The 24650-nt window shown below is 40.1% G+C and overlaps 1 protein-coding gene across 1 annotated transcript in view; it reads left to right on the top strand.

Annotated features, from left to right (window-relative positions):
- The window catches only part of zmat4 (zinc finger matrin-type 4), a 144873-nt gene extending 122932 nt beyond the window's left edge, over positions 1 to 21941 (top strand). Inside the window, exon 7 of the mRNA XM_022752943.1 lies at positions 21770 to 21941. Coding sequence (XP_022608664.1) covers positions 21770 to 21941 — 172 coding nt within the window. The remainder of the gene's footprint in view (positions 1 to 21769) is intronic.
- The last annotated feature ends 2709 nt before the right edge of the window (positions 21942 to 24650 follow it).

Raw genomic sequence — 24650 nt, 5'->3', positions numbered from 1 at the left:
GATTAAATTTAGAGAAAATATTGAACAGTTAAATTGATGAATGAAATGTGACAGTTTTTTTTTTATGTCACATTTAAATATGTATAGGTAATCATGACCTCAGTATATCTAAAGTCCCAGCTATAACCCTGACTGTGGGGTATGTTGATACCCTCTGGTGACCGTTCAGGTCCCGGTTCTGCTGCTGCAAAAGAGAAAAAGTGCAGAGCAAACCAAATGAGTCTAACAGTTAAAGCTGGATAAAGTGTACTTTACCCTAACCAATACTACTGACAGTAACATGCTTGATAAAAAATACCTTGTCAGAATGAACAATTAGACGCAGCTGAGGAGTCAGCAGACTGCAGATGTTGTTGTTTTTTTTTAACAATCTATTTAAAAAGCATTGTGCTGGAATAAAAACAATCATTTGTGCTCGCTCCCTGGGCAAGCGTCCTTCGCGGCTGGATGAATTGATCTTTATTTTCAATAGACTGGCTGATAAGAAATGGCTGTATATTTCTGTTATAAATAGAATCATAAATACCAAACATTAGGTACAAGTATTTTATCCTTTCAAGATGCACAGCACTTTATGGCTTACTGGCTTATAACTCTCCCACAAAGGGATATTGATTCATAGCTTTGTCCTCACAATGAGGAAAACAAGAAAAGAGTTAGAGCTTAACAGCTAAAGGTAATGCTTCACATCTAAAAATAAACCATAATTCTTAGCGTGATTGTTCATTTTTATTTTTATATTTCCAGTCAAACAATGAGAAGCTGATGAATATGTTGAAGTATCAAACTTGTCACATCCTGCTATCACAGCCTATTATATACTTTTCTCAGTCTATGAAATATCAAAGTGCTTTAGTGATGTGGTTTAATGCTCATGCGCTCAACTTCATAATTATTATCATCATTGTATAATTCAGCGATTTCCCACCCTTCGACTATAATTGGCAGCCACACTGCAGCAGCCAGGCGCTGGGAAAACTCCTTTGGGTGTCATTGACAGGTCTATCCACAGTCTTCCTTTAGTGTTCTCTCAGGAATGGCAGTCGATGCGAGAGGCTAGCCCGGGGAGCAATCAGCCCCTCCAGGCTCTACCCTGCCTGCCACAAATCAACATCACCACCGGCGTGATTCCTCCCTTCCATTCAGCCCATTTCAAACAAGTAAAACATGCGCATACAAGCGATCACGTCTTCAAAGCATGAAAGAACGCTCTCTAATAAGCCGTGACAGTTTCCCTCATTGCAATTCAGACAACACATTTACTCTGTCTGTTCAAAAGGAAGTGAGATTCAGCTGGTAGCATTTGTTATCTGTACAGTATACAGAGGCGGCTACAGCTGTAGAGAACCTCCAATCTCTGCTGCTTATTTAGACGTGGAAGCTTAATGGCCACTGGGGCATCTGAGAGCATCAATCAACCAATACACTGTGGCTCATTTGAAAGTCCACCTCCGACAAAATTTGCATTTCAAGACCAAATACATCAGAACGGGGCCAACGCAGTCGCATGTCACGGAGAAATGTGGCTCCTCGGGCGCATTTTGAAAGGAATTATTGAAGTTACGCATGAATATTTGAACCTGAACCAGCATTGTTTTGCCATTTGTCTGTCATGTGTTGTAGTGGACTCAAATACAAACCGACCCTTAAATATTAGACAGGAATGACGACACTGGACCATTCTGCAAAAGCCCTGTTTATGTGAATGTTTTCACTGTAATACCAATGTTTTCTTTTTTTTTAATTCTCACTTTTTACAATATCTGCACATGGCAGCAAGGGTAAGATACGGGAAAGATTGTAGTTGTGGCAAATGACCATTAGGAGTAAGCATTAGGCAACTAAATTACATTGCAATACATTAGCCGAGCATTTACAGGGAGCCTATTATTCTAATATTCCGATTATAATCAGCTTAAAAGTCCAAACCATGTAAACACTTCAATCAGAAATAAACAGACCGACTGAAACTTTGATCAGTTGTGGAGAGGCAGTCAAAACCTTTTCAGAAACCTGTCAAAAGAAAAATTGTACCATGTAAATTTAACCTGACTATTTTCTGGCTGTGTTCTTTCTGCGTCTTGACGTAAATGCGTGGAGACCTAAGTTACTCTAAATTATTGGACTACATGATAAAAAAGATGTTGAGCATACGTCACTGAGCAGTTCCAATGAAAATGTGTTAGCGCATGTAAACACCAGACTGTAGTAAATCACATCCAGTGTGAACTTCAAGCTGGAGGCATGAAAGTCAAACATGCCGCAGGATCATCCCTCCCGACTTCAGTTTCAGGGTTAGGGTTCTTTTTAGTTATACTAGGCTTTACAAACGCTATAGCACTCTCAGGAGTCATGGAACCCGTGTATTTCTTGTATAAACTGCTCACATCCATTCTTAGTTTTGTTTGTTGTTTGATGGCTGCAGTTCCTGCTGCTGTTGAACTGTATTTAATTATACAGAGAGGTGTTTCTGTTGTTTAGCCTACTGTCACTGATGTAAATGGGGTGGACACAATAGACTTTATTTGCATAGCACCTTTCATACAAGAAATGCTGCTCAAAGTGCTTCAAAACAAAGAAATAACATGCACCAAGTGCATCACATGAAAACAAAACGAGATGGAATAATAATAAACTAATGCGCTGATAACAGATGAAGTGAATAATTAAAATAAGTGAAAGACGGGTTTCATGGGGCGCATCGTGGCGCCAAAAACAAAAACTTAAAAAAAAATAGATTTCATAGAATGCATACAATCAACAAGACATCAATACTAATAAAAGAATACTGAATTAGTTATTAGCACATCCTGTTTGCAGTGTAACCATTGATGTTACAGACGACAATCAATGGATTCCTTTGACACTAAAGAAAACTAAAAAATGTGATGATTCTAAGGCAAGTTCTGATCAGACTCAGATCAGACCCTGTCATGTAGATTCACAGCGGAGCGCCTGATTCCCCACCTCCCCCTGTAATGTTTATCATGTCCCAGTGCGGCTGTGGACTATATTAATGTTAGCTAGGTGTACCTAATAAACTGGAAACTTCCTTTTGAAAAAATGGACTTATTCATCAACATAATGAAAACAAGTGAAGGCTTTCCATCTGTATGAAGTTCTGTACAAATGAATTCATCATCTAGATGTCGAATGTGTTTTCACTGCCTACAATGTATTATTTACACTTCATGAATGGTGAAACAGCCAAGTGCATTATTAGTTTTAGTCTCTGTGCCAGGAGCTGCTTATTATGATATTTGTGATATACTGTGCATATTTATAATTCATTATGCTATAATTGTCCCTGCAAGAAAAAATGCAGATCATTGCAAGTGCTTGACTAGAGAAATGCTATAGATCTGTTCCTGTGAGTTATAGACTGATGATCTTCAGCTGACAACTTCATCCAACATAGAAAATGGAAAGAAAATCAAAGAGGCTTGGAGAGATGGTGTTTTGAAATGATCTCATCAGTGAGAAGAAGCTGTGGGAAATGACTTGGAGCACCTGTGGTTGTGAGGGTGCTGGACGCCTAAATATCGAGTATGTACAGTGCTTTGTGTGCTGAAGCAGAAAACAGCCGGGGCTGAGGCGGGGGGGATTTTCAGTGCCCATATTTTCCCAGCACTCATCTCCCATGTAATGGCTCTGTGATTTACAGCAATGCACCGTGGGAGCTCTATGAAGTGCCAGGCCATTTTTACACCTTGTGCCCATTAGCTGCTCAGCGGAGGGATTTTTACAAACCACTCTACGTGTACGAGGTAGGTGGGTATTGATGACAAGAGCGGCTCCCAGGCATGACAGTCATCACAGGGTGGGAAGGACAAAAAAAGCAACGGCACACAGAGAGATCGTCATGCTTTTTATTATTCAGTCTCATTTCCCCGATCATCAAGCCCCTAATTAATTCCCCTGTGCGCAGAGAGATAACTCGGGGACCCAGCTGGCTACAGAGCAGACAATCGTCATCCTCCAAGTGGGGCAAGCGCCTGTCAGTTCACCTGCTTTCTTCCTCTCTTTCTCCCTCTTTCTTCTGCTCATACTCTCCCTGGGGCTTGCTGATACTGATGCTAGGTGAGATGCCAACCCTCGTTCATTTAATTCCCCGTCATTCACCAGAGGGTAATCACATATTCACTTTGTTCTGTGAGTTACATTATTGGAAACCTCTCGCTGTTGAAGAAGGCCAGCCCATATGTATAGATGCACGGGATTTGAGCCAGAGTGCGGCATGGTGACAAAGACTAAACTAAAAATATAAAGTGTTCCATCATTACAACCTCCATGCGCCTGATTGTCCCCTGTAAAATCATTTAAGATCAATGTCAATCCAGACTGAAATATCTCAACAACTAGTGGATGAAACTGAACAGACATTCATGGCTCCCACAGGATGAATCCTGCTGACGATTTGGTTCAATTCAATATCGATTCATTTAGAGATACTTCAGTTACAACACCCATTTTGTTTGGATAAGAACGAGATTCTCAGACAACTAATGTTGTAAATCATCCCTAAATTGTTGCATTATCAATAATATTAATATTTACATCAAGCATGAACCCCAAAGCAGTTACATTAATGCTCTTTTTATTTAACATGACCAACATTTAGACATGCATCTCAAGAAATAATAGGTAGGTAAGTTATGAGGGTTGCTAACGTACCCCGGTTCTCAGGGTACAGTGTGTACAAACGGGTACACACAGCTTCTTCTTCCATCGGCTTCTTCTTGCACATCTTATGGCTTTGCTTTTGTCCAGCTCGTTGCTGTCTTCATAGTTTTTTTAATTCGAAAATGCAACTACACATCTGCCTTTAGGCCGGTGCCTTCAGTGAAGTCAGAACTTGCACGAAAAGGCTGGTCACGTGAGACTAATGTCCATACATACATACGTACATCCCATTCCCATGAACACGATGTCTCAGTCACACCTTGAGGGAGTTTCTTCAAATTTGGCACAAATGTTCACTTTGATTCAAGGATGAACTGATTAGGTTTTGGTGGTCAAACATCAAAGGTCACTGTGACCTCACAAAACACATTTTCGGGCCATAACATACATATTCATTGACTAATTATGACACAATTTAAGTCAAATTTAAGGATAAAATGAAGTGATGACATTTTATATCCAAATGGTCAAAGGTCAACTTCACTGTGACATCATGATGTTCTGCAAAAACACTTCTGGCCATTATTCAAATGGCTGTAATTCAGGAAGGAGAGATTGTGACCATATTTCCTGCAACTTAGCTGGTTGGCAGAGGCATAGAGCCGTGAGATGGTAAAATTGTGATTTTATCCAATACTTTTGCTGATGACTTAATAACATTGTGTTTATTCGCGAATGTCACCCTGATTTCATGGCAGGTAGCACTCTTTATTCACTCTGGGCTGTGGGTAATAAGCGGGCTACAATTTCTCCGTAAACCATAGACTGTATGTAAACACGTAATTGAAACCAACACAGCAAGACAGCGAACACCCAACTTCACTCTCTCAGGGTCCCCCGAGGACTCCCTACTCTGTGGCTGCGCATTACTGTGTGACTGTTGCACAAATAACTGCCCCCATAAAGGAAAGACAGGGGAAAGAAAACTACTTTTAGACATGATTAAGCGTCTTAAATATTACACATAAATATGGAAATAAAAATAACAGTTATAGGGCTGTAAATTATAATGAAAAGATTATTTTTTATGATGATAAAACTAAATTCTGCAAAAGTCCAAAATAATGTTGTGGAATTATTCCTTCTGAATTATATAGCTTACAAGAGTATAATGTACAGCTTCATAAGCAACATACATTCTACTTTTAAGTTACAATTTCCCAATCACCTTCATCAGGAGCTCAACACTGAGGGCTGAGTAGCAGCAATTATAATGTTAGCTCGGCTGCTAAAAGACAGAGCTGTCAACAGGATCACTTTCAATGATATCAGATGTGACTTAGCAGCAGTTTTTCATTATTACCACAAGTTGACAACTTCATTGCACGCACCACTAAATATAATTCCACTCTAAAATGTAATGATTAGAAAGCAAATTTAAGTATCGCAGTAATGTGCTGCAGCCACAATGAACCGGATGGATGATTGCTTCTTGATAAAAATCTCATTTGCTCAGTGTAATCAAAAACAAAACTAGTTAGGGCCATGTCTGATATAATATGTGTAATATATATTCTAATAGCACTCACCGCTTTTACAGTGTTATTATTGGATGGATCGGATATTCAGAAAGGTACTAATGGCCCATTCCTCTCCGCCAGTCCGGACTAAAACATAGGATGCATTAGATGTAAATGTGCCTGTGTAGGAGTCTTCTCAAGCATGCATCTTCAGAGCAGTGGAAAAAGAAGAATATATATATTTATATGTGTATGTGTGTGTGTGTGTGTGTGTATATATATATATATATATATATACTTTTTTTTCTTTTTTTCCAGCAGTTCAAGTCACTTTTTGTGCTGTAGAAAGAAGCTTCAGCATCTTCTGAGATGTCCCCCAGTAATTTATCATTTGGTGTGTGTGTGTGCGTGAATCTATGTGTGTTTCTACTGTAAAACTGGAAATTTTCCTTGGATTTGCAAACACCAAAGTACTCTGAAAGCTTTTTCTGCTTTTTGCATGGTAGATTATTAGATGTAAATCTGGCCCGCGCTCCAGTATTGTACAGTAAAATCATTCCGGACAGGTGACTTCCTTCAGCACAGACAACACAGACAATCATAAGCTGCAACACAGCCAGCGTGAGCAAGGCTGTTTATCACGAAGAGGGAATTAACTTCAAAGGGATTTGGAAATGTCCATGTGGAATGTAGGCTCCAGGATGAATTATGCATGAAAAATGCTTCACTAGAGTAATGTGCTGACACAATTTGTCACATGCCACAGGAATACATAAGTTGCAGAGTAGCCTCGTTGGAGGAGTTGATGCACTCAGGTGGTATGGTTCCTCTGGGCCACTGGAGGTCGTGCAGCTGTGTAACCCACACCGACTGCATGGTGAATTACTTATGAGACCCTTCTTTGCCTTAAGAGGAAAGCTGGGAGCCTTGATATACAGTAGCTTTGAAAAAAAAATTGCTCTTTACTTTAAATCTGTGTGTGTGTGTGTGTGTGTGTGTGTGTGTGTGTGTGTGTGTGTGTGTGTGTGTGTCTGCGTGTGTGTGTGCGGGGTGGCACAGTGCTAGTAGGATTTAAAGGCTGGGCTTGAGGCCATGTATCATCCCCAGAGGCTCCCCTGCTGTCACTATGGGGGGCTACACATTTGAGTGGTGACATTTTGATGGAGAGGAAGGTAAACAGCAGCAAAGATTTCACATACTCAGACAAAAAAGCTCTTTTCTGAGTTCAGCAACTGAATCTGCACTTGCCACTTGCCACCAAGAGGCCCTTAGGATGTTTTTTCCTCATTGCTCACACTTGACTCATTAATCTATTCAAAGTGCTCATCAGTAATGTGAGAGACCTCACGCTGAGCTGGAGATGAATTTATTAAATAAGAAATACTTCCTCTAACTGCCATCCAGAGGTGGTTGATGTGACGAGTCACGGCACTCAAATGCAACAGGGTTAAATGTGTACAGTTTCCTGTCAAGGCTGTTCAAATGCAGTAAATATAGGTCTCATTTACATTTGTCATTTCAAGTGTCTCATATCTGAATAATGTCTAGAAGAGGTTTATGACACTTTCATTTACACTTAAGGCTACATACAAATCTGGGTTGACTCTCCTCCAGTCTAGAGGGAGGTTGCGATGCACCTGCAGCTGTTGTGGTGTCTTAAAGGTCCCATATTTTATTTCAAAGTGTTGATCGATAAAAAGATGTATTTGTAGTTTTAATAACCAAAAAATCATCTCAGTGTAGTTTTACGTCTCCTCTCTCAGGCTTCTCTCTGGAGCTGTAGTAACAACAGGTCGGTGAGCCAATCAGAAGAGAGGAGGCTCTGAGCCAGACTGTTTTCTGAGTGATTGAATGAAAATATAGCAGATTTGAGGTAAACACTCAGAGAAACCAAATCCTGCAAGGCTCAGTTTCCGAATATAACCTTGAATTTCTCTGTGGACTGAGCGCTTTGATACAGTATTAATATAGAACGTAGACCTTATCTATGATCAAAGAAGGCATGGACATCTACAATTATACTATATGGGACCTTTAAATAACCAGAAAAAAAGATCAACTTTTGCACATTAGCACTTAAGTTACAACAGTAACATTTTAGCTACCATTACCTAACAGCTCCCACAAACACAATAGATGAATCATATTCATGAACTATGAGTGAAGCAAACGTTTTATCCTCACGGCTCAAGCTGGATGTCTCTTGTATTTGACCGTAGGTTATATGTAGAAATGACTGAAGCCATTTTTGTCCCTTAACGAGACAGAGAACAACGGCTAATTTCTGTGTAATCTTCAGTGCTACTTCAACTGCTGTTATCATAGTCAGAACACAGACCATGGCTGTATTAAGAATCAGATAGTGGGTATATATTTGGGTGGACTGCTTACTGACATAGTTACACTACAAGAGTCTACACAAGTCTTGGAGAGACGGATACATTCACACCATCAACATCTGGCTGGAATGGGTCCTTAACCTCCTCTGGAGATGGGTTGAACAGCCTGATTCCAGTCTGTATCGGATGCTCCTTTCATGGATTTATTTTTTATTTTTTGCCTTTTTTGAGATCAGAGAGAAATCCAATCTGTTCAATACACATGAAGCGACTATGTGTAAATGGGGTCACAGATTCAGGTCCCGACCCACTTGGAGTAGAAGAATTTGTCTTACTGACCCACAATGAATAAGAACAACATCAACAAAAGCCTTAGGAAAGGTCACATCTTGGCAAAAAGATTCTGCTGAAGTGAACGCGAAAAACAGATTCTGTTACAAGCTTTTGCTAAGGGCCATTTCTGTCTCAAGTGAATCCAACATGAAATGACACATATGCAGAACTATAAAACTGTCACAGTACAGATCATGTATGCCACTGTCAATCATTGCATTTGCATTTGAAGCCAGTAAAATACTTTGAGAGTCACACAAGTACAGAAACACAGGCCTGGGACTGCTGAGCAAATAACAGCATCTGCAAGTCAAGATTTGAGACAGGAAGAGAGTGATGTGCGTCTGATGAACAAGGATAAACACACTGACTGCTGTGGGGATCAAACCTCTGACCTGCTCTTTACCAGGCAGCCTCATCTACAGACCAAGTTAACCACACAAACAGGAAGAACATACGCACAGGTCTCAAAGGTGGCTTGTAATGCAGCTGTTGGCTGTGACAGTGAACTGGTGAGACACAATATGTGATGACTGAGGTTCTGCCAGCTGCATCACATGAAATTAAATATGATTTCATGTCAGAAGAAGTGGTGTAAAATGCCTTGAAGTGTAAAATACAGTCTCTGAATGAGATCGTTTTGCTGTATGTTTCATCTGGGGATTTGTGAGAAGAGGAGAATCCACCTAATCCTAAATGTGCTATAATTAAGACAGATTTTACAGCAATGTAAAGCATTTGATGGAGTGTATATTCATACATATGAATGACACAGGGAATGTAGAGCACCTCAAATTAAAGCAGAGTACAAAATGGAAGCAGGCCATTACTGGTATTTGCATGCTGAGAATTTACATTTTTTCCCTCTCCATTTAAGGCTTTTTTCCCAGAGGTCTTAAGGTTGATTCTATTTTTCTGCTCTGGAGACGTTGTCCTCCAATACCTGTTCATTTTAATATCACACCAGTCTACTCTCAATTTCCATTATAATGACAGTGGAGAAAAAATGTCCATGTGTGACATTTATTGTGATAAATATTCAGTGTTGTAAAAGGAACACCTAGAATGTCAAATCTTTCATTGTTGTGCTGAAATCAGGATTCTTTTAAAACTCATACACTTTGTCTAAAACATGTTGTTTAAAGGACCATATTTTAGACTTCCTGTGTTTTATTTGGAGTTTTGATCCATAGAAGATATATTTCCTCAATGTAGTTTTACATCTCCTCTCTCAGGCTTCTCTCTGGAGCCCTAGTAACAACAGGCTCTGAGCCTCTCTTCTGATTGGCTGACTGTTTTCTGAATGATCGAATAAAAATACAGCAGATTTCAGGTAAACACTCGGAGAAACCAAATCCTGCAAGGTTGGATGGTGGGTCCAGGTGGGTGGGGCTTGGGATATTATTGAGAGCGGTGACTGCTTTGTTGTGACATCACAAAGTTACAGAGGTCCTGATGCCTCGTTTACAGGCTGTGTATGTTTCTTTTTGGACGGAGTGCTTTGATACTTTCACAGTGTTGATATAGAACCTAGACCTGCTTTATAATTAAAAAGACATGGAAATTTATACTACATGGGACCTTTAATCCATTTTCTTAGCTGTATATAAACCAACCTGGTGGAATTTACCTTTAATATTCCGCTGTTCGGCACAGGACATAGTGTATTATGTCTTCATTGCAGTTCTCATTAGCTGCCTTGCATCTTACCTTTGTCAGGATGTATCTTCATTGCTTAAGTCAGTTATAGACAAGCATGCTGAGGTTTAAGGGGAGAGGGGAGTGAATGCGTGTATGTGGAAATCTCACTTTATATAATATGGAATATGAACCTGAAATGTTACAAGCTGTGAGGAAAGAAAATCATGTCGGAGCAAGTGTCTGTGCATTCTCAGACATTTGACATATTGACTTTGTGGAAAGTGAGTTTATCAGAGTTTTCTGTGAAACCAGCTGCCAAATTCTGCTGGAAATTATAGGTAGATAAGACTGGGGAGAGTGAACCACAACAGTAAAGTTGTGAGTAATGAAACCAAAACAATGAGCTGAAATAAGTTAAAAAGTTCCATAAATCTGAGGAAAGTGCAGGACTGAGTGGGTTAGTCACTAGGAACGACTCTTTTCACATTTCACACAACCATTTGATCAGTTGTTCATATGAAAATATTGATGAGTGCAGCTTTAACTATAAAATATAGACATTAATGAGGCTCAAACCTCAACTTACCATCACATCTTTATGACTGATTTATGCACATTTAAGCTTGTGCACACATTCATGAATAATTTAAAATGAGAAACACATGAATCCAGTCAGAAAATGCTGAAAACTGAAAAATGCTGAAATGTTTGCTGGTTGGAGAAGAACCCATTTGCATACACGTCTGAAAACAGCTCAGTGCATCTTCACCCTATCAATGAACTCAGATTACAACACACAGCACTTGCTTTTTGTTTCCTTTGATAGTTTGACAATCTGTGAGATTTTCATACAACAGAAGTGAGATGCCAAAAAGTTCAGTTTACCCTGTGGCGAAACTGTTGCCATGGCTTTAGTCTTCAGCAACTCACACGTGCCAGGAAGTTTTCTTTTAGAAAACAGAATGATAAAAACAGGATTGTAAAGTTTCCATTCAGTTTTAGTGAGTTTATTCCTCCTGGCTACATCTGCATTTAAAGCAGGAAGCTGTGCAGAATAAAGTCAATAAAAGTGGATTGAAATGCCATGTTTACCCTTGTTATGCCCCCGTGCTCAATGACACTGGAGCCAGTCTTTGGTTCCTAACACCTGCATTTTTGTAAAAAATTTTTGTGACAGTTGCTCAAAAGCATTGAGTATTTCTTCAAGGTTAGGGTGAGGAAAATCTTCTCAGCACAGTGCGTCAAAGCGTTTTGTGTGTATAAGTGTATGTGTGATTGTATATTCTGCTGCATCGGTGCGTTCTGCTACATTAAGCTCTCCAGTAAAATGAGCAGGCTGTTGACAGGTTGTTGTGTTGTGGCTGTTTTGTCCTCGCGGGACACGCTCAGCGGGATGTTCCTTTTACAGAGCGGACTGTGATTACTCTGCTTAGTTCACCTGAAGACAACATGCAATTCCCATTGCACTGACAGAGGAGGCTGCATTGATTATGTGCAGTACAAATAAAGCAACGAAAACAATGCTAACTGCCAATCTGTCGTGTTTCCACCCCCGGTCACCGTGTATCCCCACAGGGGCACACTGCGGGCTTCCTCCCGGTTTATTTCCATCTGTGCTATTAAACCACGGGTGCGCTGGTGGTGCTGTTTATACCGTCTATGAGATAGACAGTTGACTCAGTCCTCAGTGGGTTGAGTGATTGAGCTTGAGAGTGTATCAGTACTGCCAGCCGACAAGAGATGAGGACGGCAGTTGTGCGGTGATAAACTGGTAAGATGAGACCATCTGTTGGTTGGCTGCTGGACCAGTATATGAAACGCTCCCACTCACCTATTCAATCACACAGGAACAGGGATTAGATGGCAACCTTTTGACACTGGTGTCAGAAGTTAAAAAGAAGAAGAAGAAGAAGAAGAAGAAGAGGGCTTTGTTGAAAATCTTGAAAACACAGAGGAATAAGGAATTTTTGAATCAACCTGCTGCTGAAATCTTCATCTCAACTTTATTGATTATGCAATCAGCCTAATGCTGATATGTATAATTGTACTTTTTGAATTTTTCAATCCATAGCAATAGCTCCAGGTAGTCTTTTAAGAATTATCGATCACTGCTCTGAATAAAACTGTCAAAATGAATCACCTCTAAGTCTCCCGTTAGTTTATTTTTCAACTGTAACTGAGTCTTAAAACTAATGGGCGACTTTCTTTTTTTCTGGGGGGGTTATTAATTTCATGGAGTGATATGTTTTGCTGATTTATGCAGCCACTCAACTGCAGCACTTTACAGAATAGCTCTGTACTTTCTAAGGGTCAGCTCAAGTGTTTTCCAAGAGTCCTGCTAGTGTCAAACAAGAGAGGGACTAACACTGCATGCAGACTCTTCAAGATGCATTGCCAACCAAATGTGAAAACATCAGTCATTGACCCCAATGTAGACATAGCCAAACGTTACATTGGAGGAAAGCACCCACACTGTACAGAAAGTAGCCCAAATTATCGTAACAAGCCTAAGGAATTTGTAAACCCCCAATTAAACAAACGTTGCTCCCTGGACAGAAAACTGCTCAACTGCGACTGTGTCTTGTTTTTTGATTCTGTGTTACACTGCAGCAATGTGACAGCTTTGTACAGCTCATTCTGAAACAAAGCAGTGTGTTGTTCTTGAAATTCAAGTGAAATTTCAAAAAAGTCCTCCAAATTAAATCATAAAAGACTGCAGTTACACTCCGGAACACCACATAAGTGTTTTCTGATGTTACACACGTATTGGCAGAACGACATCATTCGTTAGTGACTTCCAAAACGAACATCACCGTTGTGAAGATAAAACCGTTCTTTAAGGATAGAGGCAAAGAGTTAGTGGGTGTTTATGTACTTTATGTTCCCCCACCCATCCACTCAGACCTCCTCCACTTTGTAATCAACAATGTCACACCACTTCCTCTGTTGATCAGAACAATCATTATTCCTATTTCAGTCAAGAGAGACAAAACTTCTATTGCCATGTGCAAAGAGAGGAAAAGTGAGAGATATGACAGTAATTGGCGGTTAGACCCCATTGTGATGTCATCATATGTGATTAGGGGCTGAGGCTGTGCAAAATATAGGAAACCCTTGGGGTCTAGACACTGGTGGTGGTCCTGGAGATAGGAAGAGGAGAAGCTGGAGATCTGGATGTGAAGAGAGTGATGATGAGCTCAGCCTGACTGGATATGAAGACAGGAGGTGAAAGGGGTGGAGGAGAGTCCCAGCAACCACACTGAAATGACAGCTGACAACGGGAGAGAGGAGAACAGAAGTATGACTGCGACAACTTGATTGGCAGTGTGAGATCCTGGCGTGATGTGATTGGTTCCGGAGCACCTGAAATCAGCCAATTACGAGGAATGGGATGAGAGAGGGAGATGGAAAATTCAGGTTCAACATGACTGGAACATCTGTACTGATCCAGTGGGGCAATAAACACTAATCATCAGATCAGCCACATCATCTGTTTTAGGTGGGATCACCCGTCAAAATGTTGACATTCTGACCCATTAGTACTCAGAGTAGTCTTTACCACATTATGACATGAGTACTCAATACTCATGGATCAGATCACACCTTTATTTTGATGTCAACTACACACCGGTGAAGTTTTGTCGCTGTATCTTACACAGCTGTGACGCGAGTTTGGTGATAAAATCTCTTCACAGACAGACAGACATATAAACACCTGTCAAAGTTCTCAAAGCCCCCACTGTGGTAGTTCCTGCCATTACACACACACACATGCACACACACACACACACACACGCGCGCGCGCGCTGTCATGGCTCTTAATAAATCCTGCATCAAAGTCAGTCCCTGGTTTCCAGATCATGACACTTCTCTCATAATAAGTGAAAGTAAAACAACGATCTCACCTGGCAGGAGTTTTCACTGAGTTAAGCTGTGCTCTGTGACTGATCATCACTGCTCACTCAAAACTCTGAAATGAGAGGTTGGTAAATTTCAGGTTGTTCATTCAGCCTCTTGGCTTGGTGGTGATAGTTAATACCAAACTGCACATAACATGACAAAGTTCATACTGGGTTATGGTCACCTGAAAACAACCCAGTATGTTATTTGTATCATGCATCAATCGGCAGACGGTTTATGAGATGAGAATTTTTGCGTAAATAAATTACCGCGCGTTATTTTAACTCTGAATTGCTGTGTATCGCTGATAAGCCTGACCATCTTCTCTCTCTCTTGTGTTTCTCAACAGTCTGAAGAACCAGATATGTGTCCAGTGAGCGTGGGACGGAGATAACAAACAACTACTGGATTGATGTCAGACAAGCTGTGGTCAGCTTGCCCTGCTTTTTCTGCCTCTGCCCTGCTTCTGCTCTGCTCCACATCATTTCAATCTCTCTCTCTCTCTCTCTCTTTCTTCTGTCTTTCTCTCTGACTGTTTCAGCCGCCCTGACAGGGAGGAAAATAAGGAGATTTCTTTTGTAACACTCTAGCACTGCATCAAATCTCACCTGTCAGTATAGAGTACAGTCTAAACAGTTTCTCCGCATTGCTGGCCACTCTTAAATCATCGACCTTTGACATTCCACTCCAGCTGTGTCCTGTGTTTTTGATCCACTGACAGTCAGAGAGCATGAAAGTGGATCTGACACACAGCAGCCGTTCTAAAAATGCATGGACTAAATTATACTCTATTCTCCACAGGATGCTAAGTACTGTAAGTGGAATTCTAATTAGAGAATATGAGGGTTGTTTTTAATTGTTTTTGTTTTATCTTACTACAAATGAAACAGAACATATTTATTTGAATTTAAAAGAAAAAGACATATGTTATTTATTTGCGGGCTTTGACTATGAGAACATGGTTCTCTTAGCCCTCAGATTCTGTATGGTACACACAGTGTAACTTGACTATAATGCTTTTATTGCATACATACTTGCAGTGGAGCTAAATCCTCTTCCTGCTGAAAGGGGTTGATGGCAATAATGACACTGGTTGGCCTCTTACTGTATGATGTAATGGTATTATCCTCTATTGGCTGTACTGAACAGTAAATGGCTCTGGTAGTGTTTAAAGAGACCAGCGGAATTAAAAAGAGACATCAGCATCTACGCAGGCCCAGAAAATAGTTTCTAAAGAGATACTTCTGACTTATTACAACTCAGCTTTTATTCTGATTGTTTTGTCCATCACTCCTACTGGTAATAACCAAACGACTTGGAGCTCTGGGAGCACAGTAACATGACTAAAAGACATCCAATGAGGCAAGAAACACACGTGGTCAGGTGATCAAACAGGTTGTAAACAAACCTCCAAGTTTATTTGAAGAGAAAAATAAGGTGAACGATTTATTATTACTCAAACTCCATCCATGCATCCGTCCTAATATGGGTCAGGTTTCTGTAGCAGGAGGAGTGTCCTAAATATCCCCCAGTCCTCCAGGTTTTCATGGGGAATCCTGAGCCCTTCCCATGCCAGGTGGGCCATGTCCTCCCTTCAGTGGATTCTGGGTCTGGCCCAGGTTCTTAATCTCCACCCAGTTGGAATCATTTCGGGGGGTTCCACTCCAAGCTCCTTCCAAATGTCTTGAGATGCTCATCCTGTCTAAAGCTTCTAAATGATGCTTCTGGGAAAATACACATTATCCACTTTGCAAATCTATGCAAATAAGGATGTCATGTGTAACCATAGATTTCAAATGCTTGCAGAGGTTTCCATCTGTGCATCGTCCAAAATTCAGCAACATTTTGTGTGGACCTGAGCAAGCGCCTGTCGTGACGGGAGTCCAAAACAGAGAAGAAAAAAAGTGTTAATGTCACACAGGTTGTAAATACAAGTATAAAAGACCATGTTACCATCTACAGATATCCGACTTACATCCATTCTTTCTGCCATTAGCTAAAGATTGTGACCGTATGTAAGGTTTAGGGTGTAGATCGGCTGTTAAATTGAGAGCTTTGTCTTCAGGCTCATCTCCCTCTTTACCACCCAAAAGGAACATTCAAGGCCTCGGACTGAGGTGCTTACCCACATCCCTGATGTTTCGAATTTGCTACAGACCACCACAGTGTGCAGTGGAGGTTGCTGTCGGATGTTGCCAACAGAACTACATGATCTGCATAAAGTAGAGCTGCAGTCGTAAGGCATCAGTATTCTTTGAGCAAAGTGTCAGGTGGTCGTACACAGTGTTAGAAACCCCTTCCCCCTCACAACTTTACAAAGTCTCCATTGGTGAATCTGTCCCTGACAATATCTGTAACTTGAAACTGACAATCCGACAATCAGGCCCACTTTACACAGCAATTAGCCAGATGGGTGGAGTTGAGAGAGTAAGCAAGGATCAAAGTTGTCACCCTGCTTCAAATGTGATTGGTTGGAACAGCTGTAAACACTTATGCCTTCAGACATGGTTTCAACCATAATCTATTGGCTTACTCTACCACACACTTTTCCCACCACAGCTGCACCTTGAGATTCTGTCCAAACCAAACTCTCCATCGTAATTATGCATCACAGTTTACTGACTGACTTCTTGTTGAAATAATCTTGTTAAACCATCATCTTATTTATAACCTGTCTGACTGTCACAGATCACGTTTCTTGTCCCAATTTGTAGTAGCGTTTGCTCCATGCTCCCAGATCTCAGCAGTTTGGTGAGGACATATTTATCATAACAGACAGAAATGCTACCAAATGCCAGCTGAATTAAACCAAAATAAAATATAAACAATTTAATTCCTCCTGGTTTAAACAGATGTTAAAAGACATGATTTATTTCACAAAATGAAAATACAAATGTTCTTTTCAGCAGCATAAACAGAGCACTGTACATGATCAGTGTTATAAGCTTAGAAATATTTCCTCTGGTTAAGATGCTTTCATTTCAGTATGGTCTTCATCTCAGGGAGGTGTAACTGGTTGCTTTAGAGAAATTTAACACTGCTGTTGAGAAACATTCACATGTACTGGATCCATTCCACTATAGAGCCTTGTAGAATGTGTTGGTACATAACAGACTGATCCATAACTGTCATGGTTTCACGAAAAGAATATTGATATTGTGGAGTGTTTTTAAAGGGTAATTCAGCTTAATATACACTACTGGTCAAAAGATTTAGAACACCTCCATTTTTCCAGTTTGTATTGAAATTGAAATTGTTCAAGTCCAGTGAATAACTTTAAATGGTTCACTTACATCATTTTTTTGCAGCAACAGAAGTAAATGAAGTCTTGAAAGTTGATGCAAACAATTCCTACATGTGTCCCAACTTTTGTTGTTGACGTACAAACCCTGTGTCTGTGCAAAGGCAGTGTTAGAACAAACTGTTACTACACCCTCTGATGTAATATTAGGAAGGTACAGCAGGAAGTAGTACTTTTTATTGTAGTCAGGATGGTGAGAAAAAGGCACAAAGGTCGGTCAGGTGTTCATCCTACAGCACAGCGCCTCTCAAACTTCTTCACATCAAAGACCCTAAACTGACACAAATTAGACCACGGACCCCCGTCTGGTAAGATCTTTGCTTTCAGATGTTTTATCACAGAAAGTGTTTAGAACCCATGACCAAAATAGTCATATATTCTGTCATTGATGTTAATTGTAGTGAAGATAAATTATTCCCCTTTTTGCTGGGAACCTGTTGGGGTCCCCGGACCACACTTTGAGAACCACTGCCACAGCAAGATAATGAGCCAAAACTTTAGAGGAACAGAACCAGAGAGAGGCTTCACATGATGGAGGAGCAGCACAGACTCCAGAATTAAACCCCATGGAGCTGGTTTAGGACGAACTGGACAGAAGGTGAAAGTGCAACACATACATGGAACTTCTGCAACAGTGTTGGGATGAACTTTCCAAACTTTTCCATTGTAGAAAGAAGCCACGCGGGAGTTCTGCTGCTGGATGAAACAAAATATTAGATTTTATTTAGTTAAAAAATTCCTTGATTCCTTGTTTTTCAAATCTCCAGTTGTTTATTTGTTCTATGTCTTAATTTCAGAAACACTGAGATATTGAATCGTGTGAATTTAAATAACATGCCGGAAACATGGAGGCGCTCTAAAACCAGTTGTGTATATAGATCTATATAGATATCTTATTCAAAGCTTATGTAGCATTCTTCTTTCTTATGTGTCACATTAAGAAATTAAAGATGTCAGTGTTGTATAAATGAGAACTTGAGGAAAATTATAAATTCATAATATATTACTGTTGTGGATCAGATAAATTTGTAATTGCTATCTGTTTACAGTATAAGTGAGTTCTTTTACTGTCATTTTCAGTGCTGTGTCAATTACAGAACTGTGTTTATTCCAAATGTAGCTTTGACTCACGTCGTTGAAGCGTTTTCTTTTTGCAGAGACCTCTACGTTTATTGACAAATGAAATCACGTGAACATAGAGCTGGAGATTTGTACTGTAGAGACAGAGAAAAAAAAAACCATCAATAGACATCACGGACTGAAAACAAACTGCTGCTGGCTGATGTCAGAGCCGCCAGCTGATGTGAGAGACACCACCACCGACAACATTAACAATAATTTATAGAAATGTGTTTTTTGATATTGCAATTAAGACATGCACGTATGATTTGTTATTGCAAGTCAAAAGAAAGAAGAAAAAAAAAAACAAAAAAAAAAAAAAACTCCACTGAATTGCTTTGCTCAGCCTGAGTGAAAACATGTCTGTCCAGACGCTTTGCTTTGGATCAGTCGTTTCTCCGTCATCACAGGATGTCCACCTCTCATACACCCTCTAGTCCCTTTGTGCTCTGGGTTATGTGCTCTATTGTGTCTGAGAAAAGAATTAAAGACACTTGCAACTACACAAAGTCTGCTTTGTATTGTGGTGCTTTTATTATGTTGCTTCATCATCTTGTTGTTTACTATAATTATACTGTTAGTGTACGATGGCAAAGGCAGAAAGCGATTTAAAATCACGACACATACCACCATGAAGGCAGCACAATGCTTTTAATCTGTTCTTTTAATATGTTTTGAAATTTTTAATCTGTAGTGTCTTAGTTATTTAGTCCATGAGGGCAATTGCTTAACCCTCATTGACTTGAAAATACTACAAGTATGAAACATAATTTCATACAGTTTAACGTCAAATTATAAACAAATAACTTTGTGTCTTCTCCCATCCTCTAGTCTTTTCTCTTCAGGGAGTCAAGCAAACCTGTTTCTGTTTCTGCAGCTAATGGTATCTGATCCACAAACAATCATTCTGATTGATTGGCATTATTTTTGGAAAACACCTAAGGAACTGGGGAAGAAGAAATGTAGTTTACACTACACTACATCCCTATTGTAGCTCTGATTTTCCACTCGCTGACAGTTTTTGGAGATCGCTGACAAAAGCCCCATAAGAGGCAAATCTACGGTGGCCCTGACAGCTCAGCGCACTGCAACTTAAGAAAACACACACAAATAGACAAACACAGAACATCTTCATCAATTTGACGACACACACACTGCAATTCACACAACACAGCAGAAGTGTCTGCGTGTGTTTTCTTATATTGCGGTGCGTTGAGCTCTCAGGGCCACCGTACAAATCTGTGAACCGCTCAAAGTCCAAATCTGGGAAATTGACCTGGTTGCGACTGGCAATTAGTGCAGCTACAGCCAATGAGAGCACAAGACGTGAGGTGAGTGGAAACCCAATCCCTGTTGCCGCTCATTCCTCGAACCAGTTTGGATTCCTCCTGGTGAAAGATCTTGTAGTTTGTGACTTCCTGTGGCCGATCAGGCATGTAGTGTGGAAACCACAACCGTTCCAAGATTCCTGATTACAAAGACAGTGAGTTGTGTAGTGAGAACAGTACTGCAACCTGACAACTTTGGAAGTCAAATAGTGTGTATATGGCAATGAAACAGCCTAATAGACCCTTTTCACAGGCAGAGCTAATTACATTAACAACGCTCTGGTCCAGCAATTGCTCCAGTGCAGCAATTAGCAGCTGGCGTTATCAGTCTCTATCATGCCTGTTTGACGAGCCTGAATTTCTCACAGGTGTTGAGGAAATAGCGACACCTTAAAAACAGATAAAGGTGATGATAAAAGCCAAAGTTACCTAAACACAGATGTATGGTTTGTTGTTTGTTTGACTGACTGTATGATTGACCTGTGATGTTCAGATAAAACAGCAGATGTGTCTCACACCGTGAATCCTGCATGTTTCTGCTTCAGTGAAATGTTCCAGCAGTGCCGGGCTTCATGTGTCCTGACCCATGATTGTTCCAATTAAGCTATTCAGACAACAGCAGCCCATCAGGAAGCTGGAGTCATTAAATTCACTCTTAAAAATTTGAATAGAATGTGAATGGGAAAGGGTCCCAAACTGGTTTCTGCGTGAGGAGGAGTGTAGGGAAAGAAGCCAGAATATTACTGATCTGTCTGGACTGACTCTAAGGTGTCAATTTCCTTAACACACTGTAGGCTGAATTCATCTATTTGCCTATAACACTTGAGGCATCAGTCATGTGGAAATATCATAACACTGTGTTAGTCATGGACGGTGTATTTCTTTACTAATTTCCTGTTTAGCTCTTTATAATAAAAGTCAGGGTAACTGAAGGTCAAGCTTTGTTGTTTAGATCCACTTCAGTCATGTTTCACATTATAGCCTCATGGGGCCGGTTTCACAGAGATAGATTCTGACAATGGTCAGACTGCAGACAGACGTCTAAATTCATCCTTTGCACAAAGCAGTTTAGTTCTTGATTATCTTAAACTGGACTGTGGTTCAATCAATTCTGGGTAAATTAAAACTTTTTTCAAAATAAAAAAAAAAAAAAAAATGGCCAACCTGCGGAACCGCATCCAAACACTCAGCTCCATTTACCCCAGCAGAACATTTTTGTCTTTTGGAAGAATTCAACAGTTACAAGGACATTTAGTTGGGAAATTCAGCGAAGAGTGAAATAATAAAAAGAAAAATCTGGATAAAAAATAATTTGGGTAAAAATGGCTGCGGTCTCTAAAAAACTTTTCCCTCCTCATTTCTCTCTCTATAACAATGTTAGCAAACCACAAATTATTAGCCACATTTTCCTGTTTTTTTTGTTGTTGTTGAGTGATACTCAGCACAGGTGTCACTGATTACCATTACCATTAGTCTGGAGGTAAGGTGTCTAATGTTTTTGGCTTAAAATGAGTCAGTCTTTATTTTTGTGAATTGGTCTGACTGATCTATGAGCAAAATTAGGACTGGCCTAACACCACAGACCAGTCTGAAATATCTCTGTGAAACCGGCCCCCGACTGCTAAAATGAAACCTGATGTGTAGGTCTCTTTTTGATCTGGACAGGTGTGATCATAATATCTCTAATGTTTTACCTGAGCGTGATAAGAGCAATGAAGAGGAATCAGAGCCCCCTGGCCGGAAAAAATCTGAGCCTGGGAAATTTGTGGGGGTTGATGGGATTCTGTCCCTGCCTTTGAATGAAGAGGAGGAGGGTTGGTTTGAGGACTGGGGCTAAGGCGAGTATGTGATCGTTTTCCTTTTCCCCCAGCTCTAATTCCCCCACGTGTGTGAGCACTCCCAGTCAGTGTGAGCCGTGAGAGAGAAAAAAAAATGTAGGAAAAAGAAGTGAGAAAAGGTTGCAGAGATCTGGGACAATATCCAACCAATCCAGTGAGAGTCTTCTATGTCTTCCTAGAATGCACAGAAACGTGTGTTATTGCCCTTTTCCATGACCGATGGAATTAGGAAGTGATTTAAGAAGCTTTGCTAAAGCAGAGTGTGCCAGTGGCAGAGCTTACAGTCCAAGGGGAAATGTGCAGACGCTTTATATTCCTTGCAGATACTATCTTCAGTATATGCTATATGCTATGTATGTGTAGTGTGCTGAGACATTATTCAGGTTATCTTAGGTTGGGATTGGTATGGGCGATTTAGAATGCTTGAATGAAAACATTTTTTATTCAGGAACAAAGGAAATAAAGTGAAATACAACAAATTTCGTTGGATGTATTTTCTTTTTATGTATGTATTTACTGTGCCATGACTAAATGAAAAGGATGATTGTTCTATGAATAATTATCATTAAACTTTTGACTTTAATAACCGAAAAAATGTTTTTCAGAGATTATTTTATGACATAAATTTTCCATGCCACCTCAAATCACACCAAATCACATCACAAAAAAGTAAAGTGAAGAGGTGTCTAGCCAGGGTTCCAAGTGACTTAATCGGTGAGATTCATGCAGAATTAGAAAACAAACCAGCATGACTGAGAAGCTTATAAAGAAATCAACATGGAGTTTTTTTTGTGCCTGAAACTGTATGAATCACAAAAGCAGTGGGTGGAAAATATTCATTATCTCAAGAAGAAAACCTCCCAGTTATCTCAGAGTGCAGAAATAGCTATTAGCTCCAGTGATCTGGTCAGAGCCACGGAGTTTAATAATGTGGAGGACAGCTTTATACTGCAAGAAGAAACATCTGTTTCAAAGTGGTAATCTCGATGATTTTTATATAAATAAATAGGTAATTGAGCCTATGGCCCACTGATGAAAATATTGCTATATATATATATATTTACAGTGTAAGGAAATGTGTTTCTGTAGACATTAACAGAAAAAATGCTGTATTTAGTTGCTGCTGTTGCAAAACATTTCCTACGGCTGCAGCTTCACATTAAAAGCACCTAACGGGTAAAACACCTGCTGACTTTTATTATGAAGTAGGCACAGGAAAAGCTGTGTTTGTCAGTGAGCCGGGAACTTATTGCAATGATTCATGAAAATGTGAGATAGCTCTCACTTTCTGTGTCTAAGAGTGACGAGTGAATGTTTGTCAGATCTGGTGTGTAGTTTACAGTATTCTGTGGAAGAAGTCAGATTTTCTCACATGCAAACGTTACAAATATAACAACCAGATGAGAGTGTCAGCAGTCAAAGAGCAAGAATCCCGTGCTAATGTTGCTTTTTTTATGCTAACATTGCATGTGTGAGGGGATTTCTGTGCTTTTCGTAAAAAGTGTAAAAAAAGAAGCACATCTACACTTACTCCCTCACTGAGAAATCTGGATCAGGCTTTATGCCCCGCCCACCTCCAGGTTGACAGGTGGAAGAGCAGAGAGTATCAAGATGGTTAGAGCAGGAAACATCAGACAGACTGAGTCAGACCCAGACTCAGATGAGGAATCTGTTGAGACCAGAATCAGAGACTAGCAGACGGATCAGAACAGTTAGCGTAGTTAGCATCTTTTATTTGTTCATGTTGTTAGTTAGCTTGTAACTGGCAGTGGCTGACACAGTGTTAGTGGTTGTGCTAATGCAAACTCTCTCTCTCTTTACTGACAAGATTTCAGGTTTATTTAGCCCCGCCCCCCGTCCCCACAAGTTGACAGGATTGGTTCCTGAGGTTTGTGATGTATGAAACCCTGTCTGAATCTGTTTTTCATTGTCATTGCTTCACTGCAGTTCAAGGTGGAAAAACACTCAGTTATGGTGTTGACTGATTATTTCACTCATTATACATATCTTATATAAAAAACATCATATGGATGTTAACAAGGTTAAAAACTTAATCTTTAACCTGTGCTATGGTCTGTAACACTGATCTCTGCAAACATACCGTACATTAGTAGCTAATGCTCAATTCAGCCTAAAACATTTTCAGCAGCCTCACTAAATTCCACATTGACACAGTTGTGTCATGATTATGAGTCTATTATAGCTCTAAGTCCTGATTGGCAGATTCTTAACTCTGGTCCTAATTCAGCCGTCTCTGGATAAAGAATATTCAGCGCTTATTGCAGCAAACCACTAATGCCTGGAGAAGATGAAATTCTCTCTCTGCATACAAAGTGGATGAAAGTTATCAGAGAAAGTAATGAACATGAATCAATTTTTAATGGCACATTAATAAAATATTTTTTGCCTCACAATTTCCTGAGGCTGAAACACAGCCTCCTTAAACTTCCCCGAGGCCGACTGCAAGCTCTGCTCTCATTACCGGAGCAAATTTTACATACAGTGTGATATTCATGGAGGGAAAGTGGGAGCAAGCCGCACGGCTCCTGCCACCACGCCCACTGTACAAGTATGTAGACCCATATTTACATCCGCTCAGGCACACTTATAAGGAAACATAAATGCTTTGCTACAAAGAAAATAAATCTTAGTCAGGAAAAGTAAATCACTTCCTTCACTTATCCAGGATGACGCACATGAGAAAAAGT

The sequence above is a fragment of the Seriola dumerili genome, unplaced genomic scaffold, assembly GCF_002260705.1.
Source record: "Seriola dumerili isolate Sdu_G_001 unplaced genomic scaffold, Sdu_1.0 BDQW01000017.1, whole genome shotgun sequence".
NCBI classification, from domain to species: domain Eukaryota; kingdom Metazoa; phylum Chordata; class Actinopteri; order Carangiformes; family Carangidae; genus Seriola; species Seriola dumerili.
The sequence above is the reverse complement of the archived record's forward strand: the minus strand, read 5'-3'. Positions and strand labels throughout refer to the sequence as shown.